Raw genomic sequence first — 13,186 nt, 5'->3', positions numbered from 1 at the left:
CGCAGTGAGTATGCAACAACCACAGCACGCACTGTCAGTGTGACATGATGCACTATCGTGACAGGTAATGTAAGCTTTCCCTAGTGAGACTTCTACTTTTAACACTGGCACTGTATCTGCATTTGTTGTTTAAGGACAAATAAAAATATTGGAGATGTGAGAGCAATGTATTGCATCAAAAAATTATTAATATATTATGTCTGCCTCTTAGTTCACCCCACAGTGCTGTTACCCCTCCAAGAGCTAACAAGAAAAAACAGAGTCTGGAGGTTACAGCACTGAACCAAGTCAGAGCGCTGGACTTCATTCTACTTAATGCTAAGTTGACAGCACTATAAACATGCTGCTGAAGGGCTCACACTTAATATTTACCTTCACGACATCCTTTTTGCTGCTGTCACTGAAGTGGGCTGTTCCAACCACATACACTTTAGAACCATCTTCGGTGTCAAGCTCAGTCACAGTGCTTGGTAAAGTAGGCATTTTCTGCCTCTTCTTCATCTTCATCTCCAGGAGAATTTTAAATGCATCTGCATCAGCTATAAATGTAAGGAAAAATAGAAAAGAAAAGCACACATGACTATAAAGTGCAGGCAAGTAAAACAGAAAATAAAAATGTCACCACTAAACAGCAGAGCAGAGCTAAAAGGCCATTGATTTACCACTGTAATCTTACATTCAATTCTGAGGCTACATCATTGAGAGTGCCATCACTGGAGAGGCTGCCTCCAAGCATGGGTCTCAGTCCAGGTTTCCTACCCTGTGGACACTGGGACAGGTTGTCCACGCAGTTCAGTAAGGGAAAGAGAGAAGCTGTGTGGCAGGTGAGGTGGATAGAGAAGCAAAGAATACTTAGAAAAGGTATACACTAAATTAAAAAAGAGCATTTTTAAAATTCTAGAACAAAAGCATTCCCTTTTAGGATTTTATCTGTATAAACGATAGCAGCACATGTACAATGGTGTGAGTATGCTGGTAAAGTCACCTGCATATATTGGCACATATAGGATACCTACAGTACCAACCTTAGCCTTTTCTGTGATTAACAGACATGGGATCAGTACACAATTGAAAATTAAACCTTAAGAGGTGTTCAGGTCAGGAAACCAATCATTCTTCCCTAGTTTCAACAACAAGCTATTTAAAACCAAAATGGTACAATGTGAGTTCAGCCCATCTATGTCAAGCTTGCCATGGAAAACAGGAAGATCTATCAGTTCCATCACAGTTGCTTGTTAAATGCCAGAAAGCCTCATTAACTGAGATAGAGAAGCTTCAGTTTTACATCAATGGGAAATACAGTAATTTTGTACAAGTCATCTTTAAGCTGTAATGCATCTTAGGAAAAAAAAAAGCATCAAATAGGAAAGCAGAGTTGTTTCCAACCAACTCTCTTTCTCTGCAAGCTGCTGCACACATTAGCAGAGGTATCAAGTGGTCCAAAAGCCTGGAATAGGATCATAATCCCAGGAGAAAAAAAAAAGGTTAGTGAACAATTTGCAGGCAGGATGTCAAAGATGCAGATAAATTACAGCCTCCTACCATACATTCATTCGTTTCATGAATCTGGTTTAACTATGTGGCTCTGGCCCCATATCTGTCCCACAAATACTTGTCTCACAAGATTTCATGTCAAAAAAAAAAAACAAACCACAAAACCCCAAACAAAAGCCACCCTCCAACATCCTTCTTGGTTAGCATTTCAGCAGCCTGCTACTTCATGGTCAATAGCCAAGAACATGGTGTGTTGCAATCAGTAAGGTCTGATCTAAGACCATGTTGCTGCCAAAACAGATGGTGATGCTAAGGAGAGGTGGGGAAAACATGACTGTAAAAGGAAGGAGAAGAGGTAGGGCTGTTGCATTTGTAGCACTCTCAGTCACATAATCATAAACACAGCCATAGTAGATCAACCAAAATCTACTTAAGCAAGTACCCTGCCTCCCACAGTGGTCAAAAGTGTATATCTAAGCAAAAATATAAGAAATAGGGAAGTGTGCACAATACCTTCCCCAAATACTCTCCTAGCCTAAAGCCATTTATGGCTCAGATTCCTCCAGTTGAAAGTGGTTTCTATGTATTTAGCAACCCTTAAAGGATTTAATTTCTATTAATTTTTCAAGCCTTTACCTCATATACATATATTCAGAACTGGACTGAATAATGTTTCATGTGAAGTAGAACTGCTACAACAGCGCAGTACCAGATGCTATCATTTAAGGACATAATCAAGGAAAACATTCTCAGGAGCAGCTATGGTTTTTATTAAACCAACTTCTATATCTGGAGAAAAAAAGCAACATAAAAAACCTAATCTGCTTCTTTAGGTCTGCATGCTTTTCCCATAGCTTTAGTCAAGGCTCTGTTTGCTCCCATGATTGTTATTTCTGAAAGCTGCGATCCCTAGAGGTTATTCAGCAACTTCAGCATTATAGTAATGTTGCTGTTACCCGCTAATTTGCCCTAAGGTGATTCAGAGCCTATTATTTGCCAGAAAGCACAATCTGAAATGTTCCTATTGTTCAAAATGAGCATCATACACATTAACATCACAACAGTATATCAATAAACACAAAGCAAATCCTAAGAAGCCTTTGTTTTCTCCTCCCGAGAAAGAGATGTCTGTCATTATCTGATCCTTACCACTAAAAGGGAAGGACTGATACTCTTCCTGGGCTTCAGAAGACAGTTTTGTCTGGAATACTTCTATTCCCACACCCTGCAGGCTTGGCCTTCTTATCAAAAGATTATCATGCTGGCATGGGCAAAGTATTCCCCTTGGGACAACTGATTCAATACCATGACACTAGATGCCAGAATGCCAAAGCAAACATGTACTTATCCATCTCTGGCTTAGAGAGCAACAACCAAGCTTAAAACAATTGCTGAGTATATCTATCAAATCAAAAACCATTTACTTTCTTTTGAAAGCATGGTAGCAGCAAACTGACAATCAATGTCATTGCTCTTTCCAAATTTGGTTTACGCAACTGGGCCTTTCTACAAGTCATGAACAGATTAAGTCAGATATGACCTCATTCGCATCTCCCTTTTGTGCTAGCAGCCACACCCTTATTAGGTAAGGAAAAGGCAAGGACATTTAGCTTAATACATTTCCAATGTGATACACCCTCCCCAGTCAAACCAGAAACATACAGATATTCTGCGATACACTTGACGTTTCCTTTGGGCCATCTTCTGGTGCATCAGAGGAGGACCTTGGATCTGCAGCAGCCTGTATGAAACAAATTCAAAAGGAGGCTGGGAATTATAATGAAATGTTTTAATACATCTTTTCCCTTGTGAGTTTGCTTGATTTGAATCCACATATAATATTCAAGCAAGTAAATAATTTAAGCAGTGTCAACAGTTCAAAATGTCTGTGGTTTTTCAACTGTTTTTCTCCTAGCTTGGTAAGTACGAGAAAGAACTATTAAAAACTAACTATTTCATGCCTATTTTAAAAGATAATATTTATACCTGACACGGAGTTTAAAAAAAAATCTGACTCTAGAATAAAAAGAACAAATTTATCACTAACACTACTACAACGTTTTCTGTATTGGAAACTAAAACATGCATTAATTATTATAGTACCATTGCTATTTATAAGATGGCATATTTGACTCAACTACCAGTCAGCATTAGTCTGTCAGGAGTCTGACAAAGTTAATCAGCACTCACAAGAACACACACATCCACATTCTAGAAGAGTCTGATCAAGTATTTTATTCTGTTGGAATAGGTGTAAGGTAATTATACATCACGCACACCAAATCTTATAAGGTTTTTGTGTATGTTGACTTTATATACATCAGAAATCAAAGTCAAAAGGATGCAAAACATCTGCAGGGTTTTGTTCTCTAAAGGACCAGAAGGTAATTGAAAAGATTCCCAAAGACTGACTTGTAAATATTACTGGAAGTATAAGAGGCAATTCTTTGGCTAACAAAACCTTTTATTTTTAAGTAACAGGCAGGTTTTAAAATGAGTGCACAGAATTCAAACAACCCCAGACATTCAGCCTACATCATCCAAGCCAAAGAGGCAGTTAGTGCAGAAAAGAGACACTTAAGAATCAGGGAAAGCTCAACTATAAACTATCTTTAGGCAACTATATTAATTCAAAGTTGAATCAGGATGATATCGGGAGAATTTGGAATTCTGGAACAACATTAAGTCAAAAAGTTATAGACATGATGTGAATCCACCATCATTCAAGCACCTTTCAAAGGGAAGGCAGTATTAATGAGTCAGCAAGCAGGCAGCCAAGCTCTCCTGAAGGATGTCAGCTTTTTAGCTAGAATGACTGGTTTATTTACTTTGTACTTAACCTGGTAAGATTTAAAACAGGACTGTACAAAGCACATCCAATTGTTAAGAGCTTTCAATAAGAGTAGTTTCTTCTTGCATTCCATTATGCCAGACAGAAGTTTCCACACAATAAATCCTGGGTGTCTTACCTTGGCCCCACTGAAGGTAACGCAAAATTTATCATACTTTTAATGGAGTGAGCCAAAAAGTACAACAGCTTTACAGTGCAAAGTTTAAAATGTTCACAGCAACACATCGTCCTTTCACTACAAAGCAAAAGTCTGCTCATTGAGAACTGCAAACTGCAATTACACCACAAATTGCAATTACATTCACAAATCTAATTTAACACCAGCTCAGCTTTTGACCACAACATATGGCTTGACTCTGCTGCTTGCACACGTAACTCTAGTCACAAAAATATTGTGGAAAAACATACCCATCTGTAACATATGCAATTAATTCTGTCACTTATGCTGGCTTTGTCATCATAACAACATTACAGCATTGCAGTGGGAAAAGCACTAAGCACCACATTAAAGAGTCTGCCATTCCTTTTTATTTTTTTTTAATTAACAGGACACAGGAACCAACTTTATTATAACTCTTAAGAAAAAAGTTTCCTGAGCTTCACCTATTACACCAGAGAGAGATTTTGAGATACATGGATATGAAAGGCAAAGAAAAGGAACAAAAAGGATAGAAAAAAACACCTCAGTTTAATTTATCAAGGTACTGCACCTACGTACAGTGAGATCAGTCACATACAATCAGTTTGTGTAATTTACTCACAAAACATTTTTTTCTCCTAAAGGTTTAAGCTCATAGGTTAGGCTACTTTCTGCAATTCCTCACTTGGAAGTAAATTATTACAAAAGACCCTTCTTAGCTTTTGCAAGTGGAGGGAAAAGGACCCTGAAAAGAACCTAAATGGGGCAAAAAATTGCACTCAGCCCCCCACTCCCCTGTTTTAAAAGGGCTCTCACACTGGTAGTCTCAACCCTCTGACTTTGTAGACCTTCCCTGAGGATGAGTGGAGGAACCTGGCTGATTCAGAGTCTTGACCTTCCCTGAAATTCTACTGAGAAAAAAAATCTGCTCCAAGCCATACCTCAGGCTGTTGCTCCTCTTGCATCCCTGCAGCGTAGGCTTATTTTCACCAACCACACAAGAACTGCAAGTAGTAAAAGGAATGGAAGAGAATTAAAAATTAATGGCATAACTCAGAATACTTGTTTAAGAACTGTAAGGGGGGGTGAAGTAGAGGTGTCTCTACAACCTCTAACAAAAGTTGAAGTAATAAAAGCAGCAAACTGAAGATGCACAAATGCCACATTTTCAACTCTGTTGCTGTTAAAAAAATCCCCAAGCAACAAAAAACCCAACAACCTCCCCCACATCAGTAGCGCAAAACTCACCTATTTTAAGACAGTTCTTGAGTTGGCCCTAAATCCAGAGCCTAGTCCTGTTCTCACACACACTGAGACTATCTTGATAAACAAGGGTGAATTTCACAGGAACTCAGAATTTGATTTTTTTTGTTGTCTTAGATTCTGAAAAAATGCCCTTTTCCTCCAGATCACTCATAAGTAATTGAAGGTACAGGACAGCTGTCAAAAAGGTTTGAGCAATAGCAAAAATCTTGCTCAACTAGATCAGTAGTTCTGTCTTGTCCAAACAAACTACACAAAGACAGTTTTTAAGCAAATTTTAGGAATCATCTATATTTCTAGGATTTCACCACTACAAGGAATAGGAGAGCAGTCGCAGTCTTATTATGCAACTAGAGAGCCACATACATCGTTATCTGATCTGCATCATGTTATCATGTATATATTTACAAATATGCCAGGGTCAGAACATCAGTAAGGTCATGCCTGTGTGAAAAACCCTGGGAACTGGGTTTTCAAACCCTTGGTGAGTGGTTTCCATGTCTTAGTTTCAAGTCCAAAAGTTCTCCCTGAAGCTGGCAGAGTGCTACAATCTGACTTTGATGGTACTCTAAGGTGATTGTGCAAGGCACTGAATGCGTGACTAGTGCTCATTCTGCTTATTCTCACTGCTATCCCACCAAAATTGAAGCACTCTAAGGATGTGCTGCTTCTTCACTACAGCACTTTGGGTTTCCTCCCTCTGACTTGTTTCACAGTGCATGTGAACAGTGTTTTATTTTAGGCTGGAGAGCAGTCCTGACCAACATATTTGTACAACACATTTCCAGCACCGCTCTGAGGAGCGGAGGGACAAGTTATGCTCCTGCCTTACGCCCAGGTGAGGCTGGAGGAAAGCTGGCTGGTGCCTTGGTGATGGCATATTCCAGCACATGAACATGATGCCAAAAGCAATCCCCCCCACCTTCCCCAAATGCAATAGTCTCCCTGAGTCTGATTAGCGCTCCGCATCCTAGTTTCCAGCCCTTGTTTTCCAGTGAGTTGTTTTGCTTTCCAGCTTTGCTTAAAACACATTTCTATAAGAAGTGTTGGCCTGGGCAGCGTGAAGCATGCAAGTGTAACTCAGACAGCTGGCACACCTCCCTTCATGCGTGAACGGAGGGACTTCAGCGACTCACACCTTCACATTGTCCACTGCTAGTGGTCAGCCAGGGAACCACAGATCCCGGCTGCAGGCTGGGCAAGACAAACACAGCACAGCCAAGAGCCTGGCTCCCGCATGCTCCCTGGAGCAAAATCAACCCAACACAGCCCCGCACCCTGAGTAGGCAATAGCTACAGACACAGCTCCAGAGCTGCCTGGCAACTACCTTGTTAAAACAAAAACTACACACTACAAACAGTCCAAGAGGTTCAGTAACAAACTGTTCATTCAAAAACATGCAAGAAGTCTGTACATACAACATAAGTACTCCCTTGTTTTTGCTACAATGCATAATATAAATTTAAAACCAGGACGATGCCTTCCCCCTCTCCAAGCTGTCAAGTCAAGAAAACTCAGATGTCAGAGTAAGCTGAATCGGCAGGTGAGGCTGAACTGCTCTTTTCTGCTTCAGTGTTTCCATGATTTACATGTGGTGTGGACAGCTCTAAATAAGCACAGCAGAGGAAATCCCTGCTCTGGGACCCGCAACCTGAACGGGGACACACCAGCCCATGACACCTCACATCAGACAGCCTAGCCAGAGCTGTCCAGTGGCATGGTGGGCTTCAGTGAACCCAGCACCTGTTTTTATCCTGCCCTGTCTCTGATAGACTGGTTTAACTATTTGTTGACCTGTGCAGTAAACCAGACTGGAGAGCAAATTCAGGTTAAAAAACAACCTTCCCCTCCCCTGCCCCTACCCCAACCCTACCAAGGCATTTTAAGCTCAGATGACCAAACAGCTGCAGGAACAATTGCGGTAGCAAAACTGAAGGAACAGCATGAAGTGGAGATGCTGAAACCAACACTGCCCTCTGAGAAAATATTTGTCCGACTGCAACATCAGTCAGGGGTGTACCAATACTATGATGCTCAGCTCTGGGCTTGGTTCTCAATCGGTTTATGCACAACATACCACAGCGTTTTTCTGCCAGTGAATCTCATCCTGTTCTCACCACTGGGTAAATGATGTGTCTGATACTGGAGAGAGAGAGACCTTCTCTGAAGTTTACTCATGGTAACTAGCACTGCTTTTTATCTGACCTGTACAACCTTCAGAGAAGCAAAGCTGTTTGCTCAGTGTGGTTCCCAGCTCCACCAGAGTGTGGTTCCAGCCTCTGCAGGGAACCCACAGCACAGTATCACTATGGTCAGATGAGAGGCCGGGCAGCCACATCAACAGGTAAGTCTGTCACCACTGCCTTCTAAGATATCTTGTTCTCAGGTGCTCAGATCTGCTCAAGAGCCACAGGAGGTGTAATTTTCCATGTAGAAGACCTGTTTCTGGAATACTTCTTTTTTTTCCTTAGAACATGCCGAGGAATTCAGGTTATTCAGTCAACATTAAGAAAACTTTTACAACTGGTTGTCAACAGCAAACTAAAACTCAACTGAACAAATGATGTGAAAATCTGTGTGTGTTCAAGCTCTTCCTTAGTGTGAGCACCAACAGGCACAAAACACATGAACACCAGAGTACAGACAAGGCTGGCTACTCAGCTAGTCAGTGTCCTCATCAACAACACAGGAGAAAGTACATATATTCTGGGAACTAGCCTAATACCATGGACTCCAGGCTGACCTAGCTCATCCTCGTGGATAAGTTACCATCCCTGTACACGTATGTATTCACAGAAGACAGCCACATCCCATGATACTTGAAATATTAATCCTGAAACCTCTGAGAGAGGACTAAACATACCTTGCTGTTACACATATTAGGAACTAAAGCATACGAATCTGTACGCGCTTCCTCCCACCACATCCAACAGTGAGAAAAACGGTGCTGATTCAGATCAAATCCTGGCAAGCATCTGAGCATTAAATCCAAGCATTTCCACATTTCTTAGGGCTTGATTTTTAAACCTTGCAGTTTCTTTTTTTTTTTTAATAAAGCTCAACTTCCTAAGTAAATGAGACTAGGTAGCAAAGCAGAGCTTATTTGTCTGTGCTTGCTAACCTACAGGTGAATTTTAAACAAACCTGGCAGGGAGGTTAAGACACTCTCAGTCATTCAGAGGTGCAGTGCACAGCACTGCTCCTCCAGGAAAAAAAGATTACTGAAGATTACAAGTGGGTGGTGCATGTGCGCATGAAAAAGAGGAGGTCAGCAGAACCTGCCAGGGAACAGAAGGAAATTCAACCCCAAGTTGTAAAACCACAAGCAAAAGCAGCTGTCAGACAATTATTTATTGTGCCCCGTAATATGTATACCACAACATCTCATAACCTCAAGTTTTTCTCATTAGCATGGGATTTGGCAAGAATATGTGAAACCAATCAAATCCCTCTCCTCCAGATACTTCAAAGGCCTGTAAGCCCTCATGAGATAAATCACTTACTGAAAATCTCAGATATGACAGTGCATTTCTTTCAGACAAACTGGGAGCTGCAGCTTCTAGGCACTCAAAGATCATAGATTAGAAAGTATTTCTGTTCTTTCATCTGCCAGGAGACTGTCTTAATCTGGGATTCATTCCTCCTGCCGAGAATGCCACCAAGAAAATTCCTGGAGCCAGAAGAAACAAGAAGGAGCCTGACCTGGCTCCTTATGATGCAGCAAGACTGGGTTTTGCCTCTGGAATTTTCTTGAAAGGACTCTTTGATGATTGAATCCCCAATTCAATCTTCAATTCAATCACCTTTTTCCCAGGCAAGTGGAATTCTTGTGCTTGTTTCATCTTCACTAGTCCTAGAGGGCTTGCCATTCACTGGGTGATTAAATATTGTTCTTTATGTACAGACGTATGAACAAATGAAGCCCCTTTCCCAACTCTTAAGACACCTAGGCAGCCAAACAGGAATTTTTTAGACCACCCAAAGAACTGCAAGCCTAAAATTTAGCCATTATTCATCTTGCTGATAGGCACCTATTGCCTTTCAAGGTCTTCTTGTCCTCACAGCACGCGCAGGACAGCCATTCACACCAACAAAAGCACAGTGGAAAAGGGCCTATATTTTTCCCCTACACTTTGGGGATTATTCTCTTCCCCCCAACACAAGTTCAGAAAGGAACTCACAGGTAAGTGCAACATCTTCTAGCAGTGCTTATCCTGCACAGTGGCTGACAAAAGCCAAGTGAGAAAGACCTCCCTGCCACGCTATTTCACATTAGTCCTCCAGCTTTCCTAATGTAAAACAGCTTCAGCCGAGCTTCCTCTTCATGTGAAATCTACTTGTGAACTACTGGCTTGTTTTTCGTACTAGATAGTCTTAGCTGACCAAAGTGTTTCGGTTCTAGCTGCATATTTAGGCACCTGAAACTCTCTTAGCTCTCAGTCTCAAGGAGACAAGAGGTACACTCACAGGGCAGGGATTCTAGCAAGGCAAGTTACAGGTACTAAAACATGAGCTACCATTAAAGAACAAATGCCTTTCTCCTTTTATTTCAACTAGGTGGTTCACTGAGAAAATTCAAGCACAACACAAAGGTCGGACAGGCAGTTCGTTAAGGTATCCTCCTACAGGAGGACTGAATTTCTTCCTTTATTGTCTTGTCTAAATTTGCCTTCCTTCAGACAGTGATTCAACTGAATCAATAAAAAAAGCTTTTTTAAAAACTCTCATGCTCCTACGTATAAAACAACCTAGTCAGCTACTCTTTAAAAAGGCTTTTATTGGATGTTTTCTTCCTTCTGAGCTATACAGAAATTCAGAAGCAGCATTTGCTTTTCTCAACATGTTGACATTGCAAGAGGGGAAAAAAAGTTCTCTGTAGTCTTACAGTTGCTCTGTATTTTCTATGTGCTGCGTGCACATCGGAATAACTAGTAAGAAACTAGGAGCCACAAAACTACCACAACTTGTTTCACCTTTTATTGAAAGGGAAAGTCAACAAATTTAATGTTTGATTTCCCCCAACTCATATTACTGCTTTAGATAGTTACAATATTCACTAGTATTGCAGAAGGTATCCACATCTCCCAGTACTCAGAGTATTAATTCTGCAGCCTCTGAGATGGCATTATATGTACTTCCTTGTTTTACAAATAAGGAACCGAGGCATATGAATACTTAAATTCATCTACAAACCTGACCTCTTGTTACCTAAACAAGTAGTTATGAGGCTGCCAGAGCTTTCAAAGCATTTCAGTTTTGCAATGTGAATTTTCTTTTGTTTTTAATCATTGGTCCTTCAGAAGAAGATCCTCCCACACCCCCCTGCAACAGCACTTGCTCACAGTAACATGCCAACATCACTCTTCCTTGCTCCTCTAGAGTCACTGTGGGAAAGATGAGAGGTAGGCTAAGGACTGAATTTGATTCAAGAGCAAGCTGTCGAACAATACAAGTGGGCTGTATTTTTCAGTGAGAATACAGGAGACCTCGCACGGGTCATGCTGTAACCGAGCCAGAACTGACCTGCGCTGGACATAAGCCACGAGCACATGCAAACAACTATTTCATGAGCAGCCTCCTGACCCAGCCCTCTAACACCAGTATCCCTTGCCAGAACACAGCCTCCACCCGCTCAGCATGAGACGCAGCAATAAAAATTTACTTACACCTACATGCACTAAGTGTGCTGTGTTCCTCTGATCCTCTAAACCTGCAGTTTCAGCAATGGATATTCAGTTTAGCTGGCACAGCCTGTGCACTTCAGATTCATATTACACACTGCATAAGCACAACTCATTTGAATGCTGCTAACCATTAACAGTACCACTTATTTTATGGAAACAGAAGAGGCGTATCAATATTTCAGAAGATACAGACACAACTTTTCTCCCACTGGAAATCACTGCACTCATTATTTGCTGTCTGGAATACCTAATGAAGTACCTTCCATGCCTGACATTTAACCTAAGAAGGTGAAACCAAATCAACAAATACCCACTTACAGCTCAGCACTGTCCTCTGCAATGGAAGCAGAGTATTTAAGATTGATGAGACTTTTTCCACACTTATGCATAGAAATGTTACAACTGTTTACAAACAAACTATCATCAGCTCCAAATGGTGTCTCTTCTCTATTGATAGACTGCTCATACTCAGAAGGATGCATCAGCTGAAACCTGACTGCCAATTAATGCAACAGCCACGAATTCAGAAACTGAACGTATTTTAAAACCATCACCAAGGTGATCTACTCTGCATATTGCACATATCTCTTTGACACAACCCACACCTTTGAAACTTAACTGAGCAATTGGGTCTGTGATCACAGATGGTTGTAGATTGTGACTCTGGCTTCTCATGACTCAGAAGTTCATAACTTTGAAAACACAGATTTTTACCCTCTGAGCATCAATGAGATGTTCCTGCAACACAAACTATGCTGATGTATGCAGCCTAAACTCAGGTTCCTGCACACTGGAGCCAACATCCATTTGCACACTTTGGAAGCTAAAAGTCACAGACAACTAAATTCATTTTGTTTGAAAGGAGGTGTTGGAACATGAGAATATCTGGCCTGAGACACTGATGCACTGAAAACACCATCAGTGAAAGACAAGAAGGCATTCTCATATATGTTTTGTGGTTTTAGAAATCATTGCTATTACATTGACTAAGACTACCAGATGAAATGAATGAATCAGGATGCTAATGCAGAGCAGAACTGAGAACAAACTATAGGCCAAATCCTTACTGTTTGAAGAGGCTGTAGAGATGTTGCTAAATTTAGAAACATGGGACAGAAAGACCAAAGTGAGGTGGCCCAAGTCTGGCCAGCCACTCAAACTCACACTGTCTTAGGACCCACACACCTACCCTAGACACTTTCCTATTTTATTCCAGTATGAATCACATGAATTCAGGGAAGATTTGGAAACAAAATTATTTTATTAGACTCTCCTGCAATCAGCAGACTGGGGTAAGACATCCTCTCAGCACATCTCCCTCCAGGCCATTCAAAACTATGAACCAAGTGATATTTCCGATTCTGGAGAACCCTCTGCAAAATACTCCCAAGCAGAACAACAGTAAAAGAGCCCAGGTGCTGCATGCACAGTTTCTATGGAGTTCTACAAGAAGCAAATTTTCCACTCTCTGTTCATTACCTACAAGCAGACAGCAAAGGAGATGGGTAGAGAAGTTCTGACATGGACAACTAACTAGTGGCTTGGACGATATTTGATTGTGGTCCACAAAACTGTTGCAGAAGGCTTCTTAAACTGCACATACACATTTATTCCACGTGTCAATGGCTGTCTGCCGAGATATGCAGAAACTGGGAGTCAAGAGTATTGGCAGACACTCTCATACATTCGTTTTGTTATGAACACTTCTAAATACAATCCTTATGACGGTAAAATTGGGATTTTGTAGGACAAAA

General features: G+C 41.0%; 1 protein-coding gene across 3 annotated transcripts in view; it reads right to left on the bottom strand.

Annotated features, from left to right (window-relative positions):
* The window catches only part of TRABD (TraB domain containing), a 38,520-nt gene that overhangs the window by 21,761 nt on the left and 3,573 nt on the right, over positions 1-13,186 (bottom strand). For all 3 annotated transcript variants that reach the window (XR_011048270.1, XR_011048269.1, XM_068402123.1), the window contains exons 2-4: positions 5,426-5,488; positions 3,157-3,235; positions 373-539 (exon numbers count right to left, since the gene is read on the bottom strand). Coding sequence is in view for 1 of the 3 variants with exons in the window: in XM_068402123.1 (XP_068258224.1) it covers positions 373-539; positions 3,157-3,235; positions 5,426-5,449 (270 nt within the window). In the remaining 2 variants the exon portion in view is untranslated. The remainder of the gene's footprint in view (positions 1-372; positions 540-3,156; positions 3,236-5,425; positions 5,489-13,186) is intronic.

Source organism: Nyctibius grandis, chromosome 5, assembly GCF_013368605.1.
Source record: "Nyctibius grandis isolate bNycGra1 chromosome 5, bNycGra1.pri, whole genome shotgun sequence".
Classification (NCBI taxonomy): Eukaryota; Metazoa; Chordata; class Aves; order Nyctibiiformes; family Nyctibiidae; genus Nyctibius; species Nyctibius grandis.
Note: the sequence above shows the minus strand (reverse complement) of the source record. Positions and strands in the feature narration are given on the sequence as shown.